Genomic DNA, 23,043 nt, shown 5'->3' with positions numbered 1-23,043 from the left:
CAGATGCTATGCTCTTGTTATATTGCTAAATATTGATCCCACCCCCTTTATCTAGTGATGCAGAGAAGCACTGGTAAAGCCCTCTTGTCTTATCTCTTTGCAGGCTTGTTGATTGGTGCTGGCTGTGCTCTCTACCCCTTGGGCTGGGACAGTGAGGAAGTCCGGCAGACTTGTGGCTACACTTCTGGCCAGTTTGACCTGGGTAAGCTCTCTTCATGGATGGCACTCCTTTTAGAAAAAGAACCTTATCTGATGTTTCTTAGAAGCAGAAAGTGGAAAGGGGACAGATGAGAAAAACCTACCTGGGTATTACAGCCAGTAGTCACGTGTAACAATATAAATATATCCATGTATTTAGTGAAGAGTTATTGATAACCTACTGTTTGCTCAGTACTATGATGAGTATTGTAGATACAAAGATAAGAAATGGCCCCTGCCCCGAAGAGTTTATACTCATTGATTACTTCATTTTTCATTTTTCAAAATCACGTATTTTTTGCCCATTGCATGGGCCATAAATAATTCTGTAGAATTTGCAATCTGAGAAGAAGCGACAACAAAACAGTCAAGGAAATGATAATACAAGCTAAGCAATTCAAAGCAATTTCACATCGGTGGTCAAATAAGGCCACTTTGTGAAAGAGGTGAGAATAGAGTTCAGTCTTGAACAAAGTGCTACATACGGATTATCAGGATTAGGTGGAAGCACCTTGCAGGTGAGGAATACAGTATAGCAAAGGCACAAGGGAAGAATGGGAAAAGCTCATCAGGAGACCACAGGGATTCCAGCAACAGGAAGAGTCAGGTGTCAGTCTGATAAATGTGATGATTGGGTGAGAGTTTGCACATTGATAAAAGGCTCTTAACTCACAAATTTGTTTTCTGCACACTGGTAAGAAAATTTCCGGTAGTCTTCACTTGTAACCATAGTGTAGTCTACTTACTTATGTTGCAATCTATAAAATATTTTGCAGAATACTCCATGGTTTGCATCATTTTAATTTGTAATAATTGGGTAATTTTTCACTTGCTTAATAAACCTACATTACTTAACCACTTTCTTATTTCTTTCTAGCTGGGCATTTAGTCTATTCCAATATCTGTTGTTTTAAGACATGTTGTGATGAGTAGTTTAATGAATATAAGTGCTTTTCCTATTGAATATTTTCTTAGAAGCTTTTTCTAGAATTAGTATTACTAGATCAAAGAATATGAAGCCATAAAACACTTATCATTGTATGGGAAAAGAAATATATTTTCTCTTCCCCATTGCTAGATTCAAACCTAAGGCTCCTATAATAAAAGGCAGATTAACAAGAGAAAAGCATACAAATTCATTTAAAATAAAATTTTCATGACACAGGACCCTTCATAAAGAAATGAAGACTTGGAGAAGCAGGTAAACCTGTGTACTTTTTATGCTAGGTTTAATGAAGAAGTGGGATTGTTCTGGAGAAGTATGATTGGACAAAGAGGGTATGATCTAGTGGTAATAAACTGCAGAACTTAGCAAGACCTGTTTGTTCAGACTCCTGTCTGTGTCCTTGTATTGCCAGAGATAAGAATGTTCCTTTCTTCTGGGTATAGTGAGAGCATCTCTCCAATGATGGCTTTATGATCTGCTTCAGAGGAAGGTCAGATAATCCTCTCTAGGTTTTATGATCTGCTTTAGGAGAGAAGGGCAGCAGGGGAAGGTGAGAGAGACTTTCCTGCTTCTGCTGCTTTCTCAAATGTCAAGGTGCTGCATTTTAGGGTAGCATGTCCTGAAGCCCATCATTGCCAAGTGATAGCAAATATATTTTCCCCTACTATATGGATGGACAGACTGAGATTCTGATAATTAGTACATAGTCAGTTACTAACTTAGACATCTACTTTTTATATTAAATACTTTCAGAAGAAAAATTGTGAGGGAATTGGTCTAATGGCAGTATTACTATATTCCAAATATTAATTTTAAATTTTTATGTTAGAACATCTATGAAAAAAATTCTGTTAGATTCTGAGAAAAAGGGACAGAAAAAAAGTATTAAAGGTCTGTGAATTTGAAAATGAAAAAATGAAGCAATTTTTATTTGACTTCGTGGATGACAACCACCCTACTTCCGTCGGATATAATACTGGCTCTTCTGGTAGAGAAGACTGTTCTAAAGACCACCTAATTTGCATGGATAAAACAAATAAGAGATTTCCTTTTACCTATTCTTCCCTCTTTGATGACAAGGCTTTCCTAAATCTGGTTTAGTTTGGGATTGCCATAAATGTAGGGAAGGGGAAAAAATGCTGAAATGCTGGCGTGCAAAGCTGACTGCCAGCTTTCTTTTTGGAAAGCAAACTGTGTCTAGGGAGATATTTTAATACAGTGCTTGGCATTTTTCTTTCCCTGGTGTTTGAGGCATTCTTGGCTGTTCAACACAGGCCTCAACTTGATTATGATGCTGTGTATCCTGACCTGTTGTTATTGCGTATTGCTATATTAATTAGCAGATTATAATGAAGTTCAGGTCCTGTTATTGCAATTTTCATTACTGCACCTCAGTATTTTGTATGTCCCCAGCATTGTGGAATAAAACTTTGAATGTCAAACTAAACGTTGAAAAATACTTGCCTCTTTACTAGTGGCAATCGTTTTTTAACGTTATTATACACTCTAAAACCATTCTGCCAATTTAAAAAACTATAAAGTTGTTTTCGTTTCTGATCATGTATTTCTAAATTTCCTTAGATTGGTTAATGAGAAAAAAAAAAAACTGGCATCATCCACAGATAAAATGAGTTCTAGGTCCACTGCAGAAGTTTTTGGGGGTTTATCAAGGTCTGTTTCTCTAGGTTACTGTTATCTTTGTGGACTCTGTTATGTATTCTTTGAAAAGAAGACCTAAAGAGAAAGTGCGGCATAGAGATTTCTCTAGGCCCATCCCACTTCACTTTCCTTTTTTTTGAGACGAAGTCTCACTCTCTCGCTTAGGCTGGAGTGCAGTGGAGAGATCTCAGCTCACTGCAACCTCCGCCTCCCAGGTTAAGCGATTCTCATGCCTCAGCCTCCTAAGTAGCTGGGATCACAGGCACCTGCCACCAGGCCCAGCTAATTTTTGTATTTTTAGTAGAGATGGGGTTTCACCATGTTGGCCAGGCTAGTCTCGAACCCCTAACCTCAAGTGATCCACCCGCCTCAGCCTCCCAAAGTGCTGGGATTATGGGCATGAGCCACCCTGCCTGGCCCATCCCTCTTCACTGTCTTTGCTTTCTGAAAGTTGAGCTTCAGTGACTTAGTGAAGTCACAAATTATGAAGTTAAATAGGGAGGGTACCTGGAACTGTAGCTGGTGAGCTGCAGCATGAGGTCATGAGTGAGCATTCTTGGTTAAGATGGCTCCACCAAACACGCTGCTTGCATCTGCCACACCTTGCCTCTCAGATTCTGAGAATCCAAGTTTGTTTCTGCCTCTTCTCAAGGGAGACAGCACGTAGACACATCTTCCTCCCAAGGGTTGTGAAATGTTAATGTTATTAAAGCTCATGCCCTTCTTATTGGGGAATACATGTCTCTTTGTTGATGTGCTGTTTTTGATATGTTGTTACTCTCTGATCTGGAGCATTCTGAAAGAAATAATTGCTTTTGCTCCTACATAGAAGATTATTTAAGTAGTGCATTTATCTCAATTAGTCAGCCAACAAATATTTATGGAGTGCTTATAATGAGCCAGCCCATGGGCTAGGTGCTGGGGATGTGGCATCAGCAATGAATAAAAAATGACACTATTCACTGCCCTCAGGGAACTTAAATTAGCGAGGGAGGCAGATGTTCAAAAAGATAATATAAATGTGAAGTATGTTAGAAAGGAAAAGTGTTGGGTGCTAGAATGGAAATTGTGGTTGACTTGCTGACATTATTCCACGCTAGTTGGTGCGTCTAAGCCAGAGGTTGGCAAACACTTCTATAAAGGGTCAGATAATATCTTCAGCTTTGTGAGTTATATGGTGTCTATTGCAGCTACTTAACTCTGCAGAAAAGATAGATGGCCCCAATCAAACTTTATTTTTATTTTTTTTTATAATTTCAACTTTTATTTTAGATTCAGTGGGTACATGTGCAAGTTTATTACATGAGTGTATTGCTTGACGCTGAGATTTTGGGTATGATTGATCTAATCACCCAGCTAATGAGCATAATGCCCAAGAGTTCGTTTTCAACCCTTGCCCCGCTCCGTCCCTCCCCTCATAGTAGTCCCCAGTGTCTATTGTTGGCCACATATATGTCCATGAGTACTTAGTGTTTAGCTTCCACTTATTAATATAAATGAGAACACGCAATATTTGGTTTCCTGTTTTTGTATTTACTTCTTAGGATAATGGCTTCCAGTTGTATCCATGTTGCTGCAAAGGACATTATTTCATTCTTTTTTATGGCCGTGTAGTATTCCATGGTGTGGAATACTACATCTTCTTTATCCAATCCACCATTGATGGACACCTAGGTTAATTCCATGTCCTTGCTATTGTGAAGAGTACTTTGATGAACATATGGGGTACATGAATCTTTTTGGCAGAATGATTTATTTTCTTTTGTATATATATCCAGTAACGGGATTGCTGGGTCGAATGGTAGTTCTTTTTTAAGTTCTTTGAGAAATCTCCAAACTGCTTTCCACAGCGGCTGAACTAATTTACATTCCCACCAACAGTGTATAAGCATTCATTTTTCTCCATAGCCTCGCCAGCATCTGTTGTTTTCTGACTTTTTAATAATAGCCATTCTGACTGGTGTGAAAGGCTATCTCTCATTGTGGTTTTCCATTTCTTTGATAATTAGTGATGTTGAACATTTTCTCATGTTTGTTAGCTGCTTCCCAATTAAACTTTATTTACAAAAACAAGCAGTGGAGCCATAGTTTGACAATCCCTGATCTCAAGCAAAGAATACCTCTGGTGTTCCAGAAATGGTTACATTTCAGCTGTGCTCATTTATTGATCCCTGCAGCTCTCAGGGCAGCTGGTCAGGACCCAGGATAGTTGAAGACTGCACTGAGCAGCCCCATCCAATTACCCTAGTACGCTGTATAAATACTACAATTTTCTTGTTGAGTGGCAGTGGGAAGGAAGGTGGCAAGCACTGTACCTTAGCCTCGGTCAGCCCACCGCTAACACTGGCATGGAATGGGAAGGCGTGGGCTCATTTGGACCAGCGAGTCTACAGGCATCTTGGGGAAGAAGGGATCCCATGCCTGAGGGAGAGGCCACACATTGCTGGTTCACTCCCTCTGACAGCCCCCTCTGACCATGGAGACTTGCAGGAGTAAGCAGCCTGCAGAGGTAGAGGTGGGCAGAGAGACCAGTCTGTAGAGCAGTCATCCCTGAAGCTGGCCTTCCCTAGGAACGTCCAGCCTCACTGACACACAGTAATTTGTTTCCATGTTGGGTGATGTTTGAGGCCTGTTTACTCTTGCAACTGAAAGTAGCCAGACTTGTATTTAGTTGCTATCTCATATTTCAAGGGGACCTGACCTCACCGGGGAGCGTCCTCAGGAAGTATTATGCAGGTGGAGCTCTCAGCCCTTGCAGAATTTAGGTAGGTAAAGGATTGGAGTCTGCATGTGGTCTGGGGTGACATGGAGAGGTAGGTTGCAGAGAGGGCAGGAGGAAAAGTCAGGAAGGAGGCTACTTTATTACTGCTTCCCTGTTTGGACAGGTTTTAATTCCAAGTATCAGCCATGGTACAAAATAATACTTGAAGAGCCTCCCAAGGTCAGAACATTTAAACTGAGTTCAAAAATGTAAGTAATAGTTAGGCAAGAAGGATTTCATAAAAACCTCACATTTGTAGTTATAGTATAATGTGTAGGAATCTGAAAGAACCTACTTTAAAAAATACCTCTTTTCCTTAGAAAGGAGAATTGGAGAGAATTTTTTTATATGCCTTAAAAACAATTTTATAATCCTATTGATTCTTTCTCAAGCATTTTTATATTTTATTATGTGCAGGGCTCTGAAGCAATCTTGCAAAAGTATTCACTTTCACAAATCAAAGTCTGTTACTCTGCTTACTTTTGGATCACACTAATTTATGAAGAAGCAAGGAGTAGGTGTGAATCCACACATTTTTTAAAACAGAGAGACAAGAATTCAGACAGGCTGCATAATTCTTTCATTTGCGGTTTAAACAAGTATCCAATGTGATTTAGGTGCAAGTGGTCAGTGAGCATACTTTGAAAAAAACTGTCAGTTGTATAGAAAAGTATTTTTGTTTTGTAATTTGCCTTGCTTAACAAACATTCATTATGTTTTGTATAGACTAGGATGCTTTAGGTTTAGGTTATAAAAGTCTGGCTCAAACAGGCCAAAACAAAGAAGACCTGTGAGAGCTCTTACAATAGCAAGGCAGGAGCTAAGGTCAGCTAGAGGATTGATTCAGGAGCTCAAAGATGTTTTCCAGGGCCCATGTTCAGGAAGAACTGTCTGTAGATTGGCTGTAACCATCCACCATCTGTAGGCTGGCTTTGACATTAGTTCTCTCCATGGTTGTAAGTGTGTTTGGCACTTGTGGCTCTAAACATCCTTGTTCATGCCAAAAGGAGAGGACAAGCTTCTCCCCAGGAATGGAATCAGAGTCTCTCTCCTCACTCTAATTGGGCCAACTTTGTCATGTGTCTACTCAAAGGGATAATGGCTGCCAGGGAATGCCACGTGCTTCTTATGGTTCAGCTTAGATGCACTTAAGAGTTTTATAAGATTTGGTTTTACTGAGAAGTAGTGGGATTTGTAAGAGGAAGATGAGATAAAAAGGAGAAAAGACATTTTAATCTTTTCTTTCTTTTGTCAGACTTCACTGTCTGTGGTCCTTCCATCAGTGTAGCCTGTGGTTGTGGAAAGAGGGACAGCCGTGGCAAGTGTTAACAATGCTGATTTTATTTATTGCTTTTTGAGGGAATAAAACAGTATAAGTGATAAGAAAACATAGTGTCACAGCATCTGGCACATAATAAAAGCCCAGTAATGTTTGCAGTTGGACAGGACCATTTAAATGCATATTTGCTGATCAACCTTTATTCTTCCTTTTACATTCCACAGCAGTAAGTTTGGGTTTACACATTAAGCATAAGGGTTTTGTGATGAGGTTATCCAATTGATTTAATTCATGCCTCAGAGATATTCTCATCCACCAAAGACTTTTCTAATCATATCTTTGTGATCAAAAGTAGTGTTTCAATTAATTTGTCTCTATTTTGCCAAGTAAATTTGAGTAATTATTGCTTTCATTTTGCGATTTAATTTGATTAAGAAGCCATCATGGTTCCTGTTCTTGAAATTATGCTGGTGGCTTCTTAAAAGCAGTGCCATAAACTGGAAACTCAGAGCCTCCCGGTGTTGATAAAGATGAGAGTCTGTTTCTTCCAATTTTCAAAGGAAGAAATCTCTTCTACTCTAATCTGAACACTGACTGTCCCACATCTCTTTGGACACATATCCTTTAGCTCTTTGACTCCTGACTCATGCTGTCTCGCCTCCCAAATCTAATCATACTTGAGAAAAATCTGTTTGCAATTTCTGGCTAGGTCAGCTGGGTAAAAATGCAAACAAAAGTATAATTTTTAAAAACCATGTTGAGCTCTTGGTGTTAGTGGATGCTTCTCAAGCAAGAGAACCTGCTATTGGTCTCTGTGACATTTAATATGACTTGCTTCATTTTGGCCAGAAGTTAGAAGGCTCCTATGACTCCTGTGGACTTTTTGGGTTGCTTCATGCTCAGGCAGGCCAGGCAGCTCTGTGCAGTTTCTGCAGGCATCTGAGTTGTGTGCCAGAGCAGGGTTCTCCTGACTCAAGCAGCAAGTGTTTGCAGAGAGCAGCAGTTAAAGTGTCTGTCACTCAGCTCAGGAAGAGACTCCTAACACTTGATGCACTGGTCATTGCTTAGAGTAAATGGATTATTCCATTATGAGATTGCTATTTGGGAGGTTGGTTAATAGTAAGGTATTGAACATGCATTGAAATATAGGCAAATTTAAGGTCATAAATGCAGCAATGATGTCCTACCTCCCAAATGACTATTAACTGAATATTTTCTAAACTTTTGACACTTAAATCCGAGTCACTGGAAGTCATTTAGAAGGTCCAGCATGAGCCTGGATTTCCTCACACAGAGCTCTAACACAGAATGACAGGAAAGCCAAGCAGCTGCTGTGAATTCAACAAAGACCCAAATTGCATAGGAACCCATGGGGGCACTCAGGAACTTGGCTCCAAATGATGCAGGGAAACTTCTGCGGCCAAGGGAGCCCACCCTGGCCAGGCCAGTGATGACATGACTCAGCAAAGTGTTCAGGCACCCGCAAGGCAACAATAATCAGCTTTTCTGGTTACTCAGCCTTTCTTAGGGGCCTCTTTCCATCAGATGAAGAGTTTCCTGCCTTTACTCTGGAAGTAGGAAGAATGCCACATTTTTTCAGGGATGTTCATTCAACCTTCCCATTCCAGTGGGTTCCACATTATCAAAATCAGAGCGGGAACATTTCTACTTTATAACTTAGTAAACACCTCGTCCTGCTTTGGGAAAAAGGACCCCACTCTGTACAATCATAGATTCAATTTGATCTGCTTCGCTAAACACAGCTTTGCAGATCCCAGATGAACCTGTGGGATAGGATTTTTCAACTTCGGTGCCTAGCTTGGTGTTTGGTGTTCAATAGATTCACTTACTTCCTCAGCAAATATTTATTAGGCACATTCTAGGCAACAAAAGTTGTGCCACAAACAAAATTGTGAATAAGATAGACATGATTCTTACTCGCATGCTATATATCTGCCATCTATTGAATGGTTAAAAAATTGGGAGGGAGAATGAGAGGAAAGGAAAGGGGGAAGGAAGGAAGGAAGAAAGGAAGGAAGGAAGGAAGGAAGGAAGGAAGGAAGGAAGGAAGGAAGGAAGGAAGGAAGGAAGGAAGGGAGGAAGGGAGGAAGGGAGGGAGGAAGGATGGAAGGAAGGAAGGAAGGAAGGAAGAAAGGAAGGAAGGAAGGAAGGAAACCTACTATGAATTTTTGATCACAGAAACAGCAGCTGCCATCATGTTTCTGTGTATATTTGGCCACTGATATCCTACCAAGAATCATGGCATCACTCTTTACTGGACTAATGGCCTAACCACCTCCCAGAAAAAAAAATTAAAAAACCAAGTCTGGGTAATCATTTAAAGAACCAGATACCCTGATAGGTGGGAAAAAAAAATTGCTCTACATTCTTTTTTTCTCAAGTCTATTTTGGCTTGGTTATTTCAGTGTGGATCATTCCTACTCTTTTATTTATGCCTTTGTAAAGCTTCATTCAGTGGCTTGCAGAGATTTATAGCAGAGAAATTCAAGCAATTGTGGGAAAAAGGAAATCTCTTAGAAAACCTGTGGGAAATAAGATTTCTTGAGATACGGTTACAAAACTATTGGGGAGAATATGCTAGTCTCTCTTTTAAAGATTTTTTTTTTCAATGTTGTCCTTTTATTAGTTAAAAAAAAAAAAAGATGTACCTGAGTTTGCCTTTTCAGATGTAAAGTACTTAAGGACATTTAGGAAAGTGAGCTGTTTCATTCTGATTATTTTTTGTATTGTGTGTTCTCAACCATTATATTCTTTCCCATCGTTTCAGCCAGAATATATAAAATATAAAACAGAAAGAAGCCCCTTTTTATCATTAGTGGCTCTGTTGTCAAATAGTCATTCCTGAGAGCTGTGGACATTTGTAGAATGCTGTTGCCCTTGTACTAAGAAATCAAGATTGAAATAATTTTTTTGTTCTTTCTGGTTTTGTTGTTGCGTTGCAATTGTTTTATGTCACAGTTATTGATTATTCATTGCAGTCATTAATGATACCTGTCTCTTTATTCTCTCACTTCTAATTTGTGCTGTTTCTAAAGATCATAAATCATGTTAAAATCATACTATTTAGGAACAATCTTCAGTCCTTTTTTCTGAGGATTTTGTATCTTTTTTGATGTCGTTGTTGTTGTTGTTGAGATGGAGTCTCACTCTGTTGCCAGGCTGGAGTGCAGTGGCGTGATCTTGGCTCACTGCAACCTCTGCCTTTCAGGTTGAAGAGATTCTCCTGCCTCGGCCTCCAGAGTTGCTGGAACTACAGGCGTGTGCCACCAGACCCAGCAAATTTTTGTATTTTTAGTAGAGACAGGGTTTCACCATGGTGGCCAGGATGGTCTTGATCTCTTGACCTCGTTATCTGCCCGCCTCAGCCTCCCAAAGTGCTGAGGTTACAGGCATGAGCCACCATTCCCAGCCTGTATTTTTTTTTTTCCTCTGTCGCCCACTGCAACCTTTGCCTCCTGGGCTCAAGTGATTCTCCTGCCTCGCCCTGCCAGATAGTTGGTATGCACAACAATGCCCGGCTAATTTTTGTAATTCTTAGTAGACACACAGTTTCACCATGATGGCCAGGCTGGTCTCGAACTCCTGGCCTCAAGTGAGTGACCCACCCGCCTCAGCCTCCCAAAGTGCTGGGGTTACAGGCATGAGCCACCATGCTCAGCTGGATTTTATATCTTTGAAGCATTGATGTTTATATGTTCTGGCTAGTAGTTTTTAACCTCCTGATTTGGGGTCATGTTTTGGATAGGTGGAGATGTTATTAATACTTATTTGATATCTGGCTAAGTAAGCTACTTTGGGTTAGCAACTGGATGTTTTGATGACACTGGTAGAAGAGTTAAATGTTATGGTAACCTTTTATCTTCAGACTGATTTTAACTTAAGGTCTCCAGACCGTTTAAGTGGCTCATAGTCCATCAATAGGCTTCAGAGAAATTGAGAATCTACTGAAATGCCTTGCAATTTTCATAGGCTTTTGGACATGTGCTTTTTTCTGGAGAGAATATTCATAGCTTTTGTTATTATTCGAATAGATTCCCGACACCTGGAGACTTAGAACCTATAGTAAACAACATTTGCAAGTCTTACATGGGAAAGCTTAGAGATCTGAACTCTAGACCTCACCTCCCAACAATCCTCAAATTCCCCCAGAAAGCTAGAACACAGTTGAACCTCTTTGACTTGATTTCATTATCTACGAAAGTATTTGTTAAGGGATATTATACAGAAATGCATCTCTGCTTACAAGAAGCATTATGCAAATAAATGCTCCCATACAACAGTTCCTTTTTATTTTTATTTTTAAAGACATTTTTGTCTTTTTTATATTTCAGTTTTTATTTTAGATTCAGGGGATACATGTTCAGGATTGTTACATGGATATATTGTGTAACACTGAGGGTTTGGGGTACAAATGATACCATCACCCAGGTAGGGAACATAGTACCCCATAGGTAGTTTTTCAGCCCTTACCCCCCTCTCTCTTGCCTCACTCTAGTGATTCCATGTCTGTTGTTCCCATGTTTATGTCCATGCCATGCACCAGTTCTAATGCAGAATCACATCTGTGAAAATGAGTGTTCAGCCTTCCTAGTGAATTGAATATGCTTCCACTTAGGATCTTAGCCAGTTTCATTAGTGCCACTGTTGGAGATGTTTCTTCACAGATCTCTTGCATGTTAGCACAACTCGTCAGCAGAGACACTCTATTCTGAACTACCATTTCAAAGATGTTTGTATAGTAAACAGTCTTGGAAGTAGAGCAGAGGACAAGTGTGTTTAGTGTCCATTATAATAAAAATAATACCTTTCTCTGGGGTAAATAAAGATTGGGCAGATTTTATGGCAGTCCATTATAAAAGATTCAAGTTCCCTTAGTTTGGGTTCCTCAACTGTGACACAAACCCACTATGTTTCCTGCATTCATCTGGGCTGTTTTGCACCAGCCCCTGTGAGGAGAGGGCAACAAGGGGAGTGGACATAAACATGAAGCTCACACTGCCTGCTGTGCTGTGAGTGATATAGCCCTTTATCTCTGATCCAGGAGTCTCCTATCTTTTGCCAGTGTCCACAAAATTGTGATAGTATAACTTGTTACATTGCAAATAGAGTAAAATATCAAACCCTTCACAATTCTTAAGACTACTGTTACAATGCCTATAGTTCCTTGAAAAATACTTCATCATAGACAGTGATATATGCGTATTATTTAAGGGAAACCACAACTCAAGTGCATACTCCAGACTAGATACTCATGGGTGCTAGTACAAGTGGTTCTGTTATTCATATCTTGACTAACACTGGAAGCTTTACTTATTAGCACAGCAATGATCAAAATGGACTTTTATTGGTAGAATTAGATCTTATTAAATAGCATGATGAATATTAAAAATGGACTTTCATTGGTGAAATTAAAAATACTCAAGATTGTGGATTGGTAGAATCCACGTAAGTAGTTAGAAACACTCCCTATTTCTGCTTGCAAGGATTTAAGCATCCATCCAGTCATAGTGTTATCACTCTAAGTCTGAGTGATATTCAAGATATTTAATAATCAATATGTCATAGGCTTTGAAAAATGTGAGCTAAAACAAGTACTGGCCACGTGCAGAGGCTCCCATGGGGCCCTCCTTTGCCAGGCATTAGCTCTTTGGTTTCTGGGATGTGAGGCAAGGATTCCTTAGGGTTTTCAAGGGAAGAAAGGGTTTTGGGGGAACTTGGGGCAGTGGCTGTTTACCTACAGACAGAGGTACATATTTTAGTATTTTGAGACCCAGTACAGCCTTACTGATGCATTCCATCTGTGCCCTCACTATTCTTAGGAATGGTGTCCACAGCTTGATCATCCCTAAAGTGTTCAGTTTCTAGTCTCTGGTTTGGAAGATTTCTGGTTGTTTGTTGCCAAAGAGAACAGAATCCTGCCGTGGAATCTTGCTGCATTCTCCCTACTGGTTTATTCAAGAAGTTGGTCGTACAAATACCTAAAAAGAGAGCTAGAACTTAACTAGCTCCCAGGTCAGTTTGATGTTTTGTGCCTGCTTTTTGATGGCTATTTGTTGAATAAGTGTCTGTATGTGTAGGAGGACTTGTTCTGAGACTTGCTTTCATTATAAGTTGGAAATGAGATTGTGGAAGAGTATCTTACCATGTCTCGCACTTTCTCAACAGATTGTAATTTACCAAAAAGAGTCTCAAGGCTATGCTTGCCCAAATTGAATGAGGTTCATTCTCAAGAGCTACTGTACAAGCAAAAAGGGATCATCAAGGAAAATCTTTTAGATTGAGGGCAGCTAACAAACATCAAAGCAGTGCTTGCTGCAGTTCCGTTCCGGTTCTCTAGGTATGTAACCGGATACCTAGAGAGTATATTCAGAGACTGCTTGGTGGCCAATGGAAGTATGACCAGTAGAGACAGGGAGGGCAGATAAATAACATCAAGAGGAAATGCAGCACCTCTTCACATGGGTTTTATAGGAAAATGGCTGCAGCCATAGTTCACATGGAGGAGCAGTAATTAGAGACAGACTGGTTCTTTTCACACTCTCTTCTCGGCAGTCCATGAGTCAGAGGAGCTGGATTTCAGCTATTTCCAGCCTTTATAAATAGCAGCTACAGACAGAAACTGAAGGATAATCTTTATCACCATACACTAAATAAAGCCCGATTGGTTATCTTAGCCAACCCCACCTGGAGATCAGATTCTGTGTCAGTTCACAGTGTGAACACAAAGGCCACCACTATGCATTGAGCCAACATGTTTGCTTTATCATCTTAACAGTACATTATCTCTAAGGAAACCTTTAGGATGGATTCAGTGCTAAGAAGCAAGGATTGATAGCAGCTGTGCCAGCAGATACTCAGCTGGCCAGACAAGACAAAGGGTAAACCATTTTTTGTGTGTAAGTGGCACAAATGTGTATGTTAAGAAAACTTGGGTGGGGGGTTGAAGGGTGCAGCAAACCACCATGGCACGTGTATACCTATGCAACAAATCTGCACATTCTGCACGTGTACCCCAGAACTTTCAAAGTTAATTAAAAAAAAAAAAGAAAGAAAACTATCCACTGGGCCACAGAACAGAAGTCCATTTGATTGGTGTGATCGTAAGAATTCAGAAGCTGCTCCACTCATCCTGCTGAAATGTGGTTATGTTTCTGGAGGAGCCAGAGTATTTCTGTTTCTTTTGCCATTTCTCTGCATTGGGGGAATGCTAAATAGGCAGAGCATCTGCCACCCTTTCCATGGCATGTGCTTCCTACTGGGATTTCAGGATGGGGTGACACAGGGCCTTGACTCAGTGGAATTTAGGAGGAAGGACCCTGGACGGATCTGATGGAAGGAAAAATAATTAGGTTTGGTGTGGTATGAAAGGGAAGCCTCACAGGACTTGAGGTAAGAGGGGAAGAGCAGAGAGTTTGTTCCTGTGCAGCCATACCCAGCAACATCACCTGGACATCTAGTTTTCAGATCTTCCAGGGCCAGTTTCTCTGACTGGCCCATCTCTACTCTCTTCCCTGCCACATAACCCTGCCCCTTTTGCTTTATATCGATCTCGTTTCCACAAGTAGTTTACTTATATTGACATGAAGTACAGTCACGCACTACATAATGATGTTTCAGTCAATGATGGGTCACATGTGTGATGGTGGACCCACCAGATGAGGATGGAGCTATGTAATGGAGTAGGCTATACCATCTAGGTTTGTGTAAGTATACTCTATGATGTTTGCACAATGACAAAATCACCTAATAATGCATTAGCAGAGTGTATCTCCATTGTTAAGCAATATATGTCCCAATGTGTATATATATCCCAACGGCCTGGTTTATTGATGAAAAATTTGTTTTTTTCCCACAACTTTATAGCTTTTTGTTCTGGGTACGTGAAATTCAAAGGGCAGGCAGGTAATTATGTGGTGTAAGTACCCAAAGAGTCAGGACTGCATTTTTAGATTAGAATAACCCAGCATCACCGGCCTGCTTTAGACTGGGAGCCAGGAAATTACAAATTATAAACAAAGAATAGGACTCAGCTACTGAAGAGAACATATTCAAGAGACATGGGAAAGCCCTGTCAGTGTCTTGGGCAGCAGTGTTCTCACTGGGAAAGTACGGGAGATGGATTACATCAGGGGTTGGCAAACTATGGGCCAAATCTAGTCTGCATGTTTTTGTAAATAAAATTTTATGGGAACACTGCCATGCTCACGTGTTTATTTGGTGACCGTGGTTGCTTTTGAACTACAATATTTACTATCTGGCTTCTTTCAGAATAAGGTTGCCAACCCATGACCTAAATGATCCTTCTCCTAGGTCCCTCTGTCTCTAGAATCTGTGATGCTGTGATGCTCTGGGTGGCAGAAGTGACAAGGATAAAGTCAAAAGGACGCAGAAACAGAGGGGTGATGCACTGGCTTTTGACAAGGCTTGAATTTAAAAGAGGCTCTGTCCTGTTCAGGTCTAATCCCTTTCCTCTAATCCCTGCCTCCCATCCTTCTGCCTTCCTGTCTTGCCAGGAGCACTCACAGCTGGAGCTGCCTGGGGATGACTTTGATTGCACAAAGAAATCCTGTAGTCTTTCTCTTTGGAAGACAGGCTTTGCTTGTATAAAATCCTTCAAATGTATCAGCTGGAAAAACCCCTTTTTTCAGTGGGAAATATTGTTTCCCACATCGAATATATAACCGCTTTACCTTGCCAGGCTGGGGAAATTTTGTGGAGGAAAATGGGCTCTGTGCCCCGATGTGTGTCCCTCGTCCTCTGGGCAGCTCCTGCTGGAGAAGATGTATGACACTCTGTTCTTCCCCGCTGGACACAGGTCCTGCACACTTATCCACCTCCTGAATTGTCTCACAGGAACATTGTATGATTCGTGCTGGGATGGCATCTTTATTTAATTGATTCAATTTGTAGGTTGTTTGCTCAGTTGGGTGTGGCAGGCAGGAATGGGCTGAAATTTTGTGTTAGATGGGATGTGGCCAGAGGGCAGGAAACAACTGAGCTGCCTCACCGTGTGCTGTGCTTAACAGAGCTACGTGGAGTGTAAGAGGGTCGTTGAGTATTTTCATGAGGAAAATTACAAAATAAAAGTGGCCATTGTGCAGGTGTCTCATTTTCATATCGTATGGTCAATATGTTTATTGATTTCTTGCTCCTTAAACTTACAAGAGTAAAAGTCCCCACTGATTTTGTATATACTTATACATATACATACACCCATTGTGTTAGTCCGTTCTCACACTGCTATAAAGAACTACCTGAGACTGGGTAATTTATAAAAAAAAAAAAAAAAAAAAAAAAGGCTTAATTGATGCACAGTTCCACAGGCTGTAGAGGAAGCTTGGCAGGGGAGGCCTCAGGAAACTTACAGTCGTGGCAGAAGGCAAAGGGGAACCAGGCACGTCTTACCTGGCCGAGAGGAAGAGAGAGGAGGAAGAGAGAGAAAGGGGGAGGTGTTACACACTTTTAAACAACCAGATCTCGTGACAACTCACTCACTACAATAAGAACAGCAAGGGAGAAGCCCACTCTCATGATCCAGTCACCTCCCACCAGGCCCCTTCTGCAACACTGGGGATTATAGTTTGACATGAGATTTGAGCAGGGACAAAAATCCAAACCATGTCACATAGATATTTTCAAATTCTTGTTTATATTTGTGTAATTTTGATTTTGGAGTAATTTTAGATATATAGAAAAGCTACAGAATAATACAAAGAAGTCCAATATTCCTTTCACCTGGATTCCCTTAATGTTCGATTTCATCACACTGGCTTTATCAATCCCTGCCTCCCTCCTGCCCTATTCCCTCCTTCTGAGACATGCTGCCCTCTCAACCGTAGATACTTAAGTGAGTAATTCCTAACAATAACATTCTCTTACCTGGCAATACAATTACCAAATTAGGAAATTAACTTTGATAAAATGCTATTATCTAATCTACAGACCTTATACTGATATATTTTACATACAGAATTATTAATAAAAGAAATGGAACTCATGTCCTTGTGCTGGGTATTGTTTGTCATGGACTTTCTTTATGCTTATGGTTTCTGACTTGCAAAATATAACAAATGCAAAGCATATTTAAAATCTTAAGAGGCTCAAGGGCCAAGTGCGGTGGCTCACACCTGTAATCCCAGCACTTTGGGAGGCCGAGGCAGGTGGATCACAAGGTCAAGAGATCGAGACCATCCTGACCAACATGGTGAAACCCTGTCTCTACTAAAAATACAAAAATTAGCCAGGTGTGGTGGCTTTTGCCTGTAGTCTCAGCTACTCGGGAGACTGAGGCAGGAGAATCACTTGAACCCGGGAGGCGGAGGTTGCAGTGAGCCAAGATCATGGCACTGCACTCCAGCCTGGCGACAGAGTGAGACTCCGTCTCAAAATAAAGAAATAAAAAATAAATAAAAATAAATCTTCAGAGTCTCAAAATTTGAAAGAAAAAAGTTGCTTTCTTCACTAACTCTGATGTTAGAAATTGTTAAGATTTCAGAAAAGTATTAATAGTGACAGCATTAGTAATAATAATGATGGCTAGCAATGTCTTCCATCCTCTGCTGTATAATTTGGGCTCAGCACTGCTGACCCTTGTGTCAAGTCTAGCTACTGGTCAGTGTGTCCTGCCCTTTCACAGATTTGAGCAGCTGTGTAAGTATGAGATCTCAGATAGGTATTTTCTGGTAAATTCTTGTGTTGATGATGGCCAGCACCATTTCTTTAGGGGACAATAACTGGTACTAATAAATGGGCACAAACCTGTTATTCTCTTTTGCCCACAGTCTCTTACCTTGAAAGTGGAGCTAAAACATTTCGTGGGGGGCAAGAGACTCAACAGAGCAAATGAAAACTATGGCTCTTTAGCAAAATTTTTGTGAGAATCCAAAAGGGAAACTTATACCATTGAATATAAAAGAATGCATTTGTAATTCAGAAAGGTTTTTGTTTGTTTGTTTTTTGTTTGTTTGTTTTTTGTCCCCTTACACTCTGAGGCCCATCTAACATGTGCTCCTATTTGAGTTTAGTGTTTGAACCGCCGGTCATTTCCTCTAATGCATGTCTCTGTAGAGCTCTTTCCTTACTCCTCCTACTCCAGCTACAGAGTGGATTAACCTACACTGGATAAAATTGACAAGGCTGATATATATTTTCCCATCAAAATTCACCCCTAACATATCTCCTTAGACATAGTGCTGTTCTGTTATGAGCTCTTTGCAGATACACATCTTATCTTTTCTAGAGCATAAATCTCTGCTCCCTTTGACATGCATGGTTATGGAGAGCGCTTAATGCCATAGCTTGAGTGTGTCCGTTCTTACTGATGAACACATCTGCGTTTTATCTTCTGGTTAGCTCTGTGGAGAAAGTAGGGCAAACAAAAAAGATGAAGGGAGTCTTTTAAAAATTGTCTTGGCCGGGCACGGTGGCTCATGCCTGTAATCCCAGCACTTTGGGAGGCCGAGGCGGGTGGATCACGAGGTCTGGAGATCGAGACCATCCTGGCTAACATGGTGAAACCCCGTCTCTAGTAAAAATACAAAAAATTAGTCGGGCATGGTGGTGGGCGCTTGTAATCCCAGCTACTCCAGATACTGAGGCAGGAGATTGGCGTGAACCCGGGAGGCAGAGCTTTCAGTGAGCCGAGATCGCGCCACTGCACTCCAGCCTGGGCAACAGAGAGAGACTCTGTCTCAAAAAAAAAAAAAAAAAAAAAAAAAAAAGTCCTGTCTCCTTTTTTTGTTGAAGTGGCTCCAGTACTCTAAGCTAGAACATCATACATTGAGGCACACTGTGTGCTTTGGGGTCAGGTGTCATCCAACTTTTAAGAGAGTCCAAATCCTACCATTCAGTCCTATAAATCTGATAATAAATAACAGAACAGGTCAAAAGAGCCTAATATGTTAGAGTCACATTAGAGAGCAGAGCTGCAGTTTTCTTTCTTTTTCAATGTTTATTTTAGATTCTGGGGGTACATGTGCAGGTTTGTTACAGAGGTATATTGTGTGATGCAGAGGTTTGGAGTCTGACTGAATTCGTCACCGAAGAAGTGAGCATAGCACCCAACAGGTAGATTTTCAACCTTTGTGCTACCTCCTTCTCCTTGTTTTCCCCCAATGTCTATTGTTCCCATTTTTATGTACATGTTTATCTAGTATTTTGCCCCCATTTGTAAATGAGAACATGTGGTATTTGCTTTTCTGTTTCTGCATTAATTTGCTTAGGAAAATGGCCTTTATGCTGATATTTTTTTATGACCACATAGTATTCCATGGGGTGTTTGTATATTTTCTTTACCCAATTCACCATGGATGGGCACGTGCCTTTGCTATTGTGAACAGTGCTGCAGTGATCAGTACAGGTGCATGTGTCTTCTTGGTAGAACAATTTATTTTGGGCATACCTAGCAGTGAGATTGTTGAGTTGAATGGTAATTCAACTCTTAGTTCTTTGAGAAATCCCTAGACTGCTCTCCACAGTGCCTGAACTAATTTACATTCCCACCAGCAGTGTATAATTTCCTTTTTCTTCACGGTCCTGCCAACATCTATGTTTTTAGGTGTTTTGTTTTGTTTTGGAGACAGAGTCTCGCTCTGTCACCAAGGCTGGAGTGCCGTGGTATGATCTCGGCTCACTGAAACCTCTGCCTCCCGGGTTCAAGTGATTCTCCTGCCTCAGCCTCCCGAGTAGCTGGGATTACAGGCACCCACCCTGCTAATTTTGTATTTTTAGTAGAGATGGGGTTTCACCATGTTGGCCAGGCTGTTGAACTCCTGACCTTGTAATCCACCCGCCTCGGCCTCCCAAAATGCTAGGATTACAGGCACGAGCCACCGCGCCCAATCTATTTTTCACTTTTGAACAAAAATCATTCTGACTGGTGTGAGATGGTATCTTGTGGTTTTGACTTGAATTTTCTGATGATTAGTGATGATTAGCATTTTTTCTTTCACATGTTTGTTGGCCGCTTGTATATCTTCTTGTGAGAAGTATCTGTTCATGTCCTTTGCCCACTTATTAATGTGGTTATTTGGTTTTTCCTTGTTGAATTGTTTAAGTTTCTTATGGATTCTGGCTATTAGGCCCTCGTCAGATGCATTGTTTATGAATATTTTCTCCCATTCTGTAGGTTGTCTGTTTACTCCATTGATCATTTCTCTTGTTATGCAAAACCTCTTCAGTTTAATAAGGTCCCACTTGTTGTTTTTTTTAATTACAATTATTTTTGAGAACCTAGCCACAAATTCTTTACCTACACCTATGTTGAAAGGGTGTTCACTAGGTTTTCATCTATAATTTTTATAGTTTGAGGTCTTACATCTAAATATTTAATCTCTCGAGTTAATTTTTGCATATGCTATAAGGAATGTGTCCACTTTTATTCCTCTGCATATGGATAGCCAGTTATACCAGCACCATTTATTGAATAGGGTATCGTTTCCCCATTGCTTACTTTTGTTTACTTTGCCAAAGATCAGATGGTTGTAGGTGTGCAGTTTTATTTCTAGATTATTCTGTTCCATTGGTCTGTATGGCTGTTTTTGTACCAGTACCATGCTGTTTTGGTTTTTGTAAATTTGTTGTATAGTTGAAGTCAGGTAATGTGATGTCTCCAGCTTTATTCTTTTTGCTTAGGATTGCTTTGGTTATTCGGGCTCTTTTTTGGTTCCATATGAATTTTAGAATCTTTTTTCTAATTCTGTGAACAATGATGTTAGTAGTTTATAGGTTGCTTTGAGCAGTATCTACCAACCTACAAAGTTGGTAGATTGCTTTGAGCAGTGTGGCTATTTTAATGATATTGATTCTTCCAATTTATGAACATGGAATGTTTTTCCATTTGTTTGTGTCATTGATGATTTCTTTCAACAGTATTTTGTAGTTTTTGTAGAAATCTTTCACTTCTTGGTTACATGTATTCCTAGGTATTTTATTTTTTTGTGGCTATCGTAAATGAGATCGCATTCTTGATTTGGCTCTCAACTTGAATATGATTGGTGTATAAAAATGCTACTAATTTTGTGCATTGATTTTGTATCCTGAACCTTTACTGAAGTAATTCAAGAGTACCAGGAAGCTTTTGACAGAGTCTTAAGGATTTTCTAGGTATAGAATCATATCACCAGCAAAGAGAGATAGTTTGACTTATACTTTTCTTATTTGGATGCCATTTGTTACTTTCTCTTGCCTGGTTGCTCTGGCTAGGGAGCCCAGTACTGTGTTGAATAGGAGTGGTGAAAGTTGGCATGTTTGTCTTATTCCAGTTCTCAAGGAGAATGCTTCCAGGTTTTGGCCATGGAGTATGATGTTGGCTGTGGGTTTGTCATAGATGGCTCATTTTATTTTGAGGTATGTTCCTTTGATGCCTAGTTTGTTGAGGGTTTTATCATGCATTAGAATTGGTACAAAACTCTTCTTTGAATGTCTGGTAGAATTTGACTGTACATCCATTTGGTACAAGGCTTTTTTGATTGGTAGCTTTTTTTTTTTTATTTTGTTTTATTTTATTTATTTTTTGTTTGAGACAGGCTGTGGCTCTGTCGCCCAGGCTGGAGTGCAGTGGCACCATCTCGGCTCACTGCTACCTCCACCTCCCGGGTTCAAGCCATCCTCTCACCTCAGCCTCCCTAGTAGTTGGGACTATAGGTTCATGCAACCACACCCAGCTACTTTTTATATTTTTTAATAGAGATAGGGTTTCACCATGTTGCCCAAGCTGGTCTCGAACTTCTGAGCTCAAGTGATCTGCCAGCCTTGGCCTTCCAAAGTGCTGGAATTATAGGCGCAAGCAACCATGCCCAGCCTGATTGGTAGCTTTTTAAGTTTCTGATTCAATTTCAGAACTCATTATTGGTCTGTTCAGGGTTCAATTTCTTCCTTGTTTAATCTTGAGAAGTTGTATGTTTCCAAGAATTTACCTATTTCCTCTAGATTATTGACTTTGTGTGCATAGAGATGTTCATAATAGTTTGTGAGAGTCTTTTGTATTTCTGTGGGATTGGTTATAATGTCATCTTTGTCAATTCTGATTGTGCTGTTTTGGATCCTCTCCCTTTTTCTTTGCTAATCTAGCTAGCAGTCTGTCAATCATGTGCATCCTTCCAAAGAACCAAGTTTTGGTTTGATTGATCTTTTGTATGAATTTTTATGTCTCAATTTTGTTTAGTTCTGCTGTGATTTATTTGTTTTCTTATGTTTGCTTTGGCGTTAGTTTGTTCTTGTTTTTCTGGTCCCACAGATATGATGTTAGATTATTAATTTGAGATCTTTCTAACTTCTTGATGTAGGCATTTCGTGCTATAAAGTGTCCTCTCAACACTTCTTTTGCTGCATCTCAGATATTTTGTTATATTGTGTCTCTGTTTTCATTGATTTCAAAGGATTTTTTAAATTTCTGCCTTAATTTCATTGTTTATGCAAAAGTTATTCAGGAGTAAGTTAATTTTCATGTAATTAATGTTGTTTTGAGAGATCTTCACGGTATCAATTTCTATTTTTATTTCAGTGTAGTCAGAGAATGTGCTTGGTATGTTTTACTTTTTAAAAATTTATTGAGATTTGCTTTATCGCTGAACATGTGGTCAATCTTAGCGTATGTTCCTTGAGCAGATAAAAATAATGTGTATTAAGTGGAGTATTCCGTAGGTGTCTGTTAGGTCTAATCGGTCATGTTGAGTTTAAATCCAGAATTTCCTTTTTGGTTTTCTGCCTTAATGATCTGCCTAACACCGTCAGTGGGATCTTGAAAGCCCCCACTATTTTTGTGTGGCTGTCTACATCTTTTCATGTGTTTAGAAGTGCTTCTTCTATGAATTTAGGTGTTCTAATGTTGGGTGTTTATATACTTAGGATAGTTAAGTCTTCTTGTTGAATTGAACCCTTTATCATCATGTAATGCCGTTCCTTGTCCTTGTTCACTGTGGTTGGTTTGAAGTCTGTTTTATTGGATATAAGATTAGCAACCCCTGCTCTTTTTTGTTTTCCATTTGCACAATACATCTTTCTTCCTCCCTTTACTTTGAGCCCATGGTTATTACATGGGAAATGGGTCTCTTGAAGACAGCAGATGGCTCGGTCTTACTTGTTTTACCCAACTTGCCACTCTGTACCTTCTAAGTGGGGCATTTGTACCATTTACATTCAAGATTTATATTGATATGTGAGGTTTTGATCGTGTTATCG

The 23,043-nt window shown here is 40.1% G+C and overlaps 1 protein-coding gene across 1 annotated transcript in view; it reads left to right on the top strand.

Moving 5' to 3' along the window:
- The window catches only part of LHFPL6 (LHFPL tetraspan subfamily member 6), a 257,442-nt gene that overhangs the window by 221,889 nt on the left and 12,510 nt on the right, over nucleotides 1–23,043 (top strand). Inside the window, exon 3 of the mRNA XM_055245359.2 lies at nucleotides 104–202. Within this exon, the coding sequence (XP_055101334.2) occupies nucleotides 104–202 (99 nt within the window). The remainder of the gene's footprint in view (nucleotides 1–103; nucleotides 203–23,043) is intronic.

The sequence above is a fragment of the Symphalangus syndactylus genome, chromosome 15 (assembly GCF_028878055.3).
Source record: "Symphalangus syndactylus isolate Jambi chromosome 15, NHGRI_mSymSyn1-v2.1_pri, whole genome shotgun sequence".
NCBI lineage: Eukaryota > Metazoa > Chordata > Mammalia > Primates > Hylobatidae > Symphalangus > Symphalangus syndactylus.
Note: the sequence above shows the minus strand (reverse complement) of the source record. Positions and strands in the feature narration are given on the sequence as shown.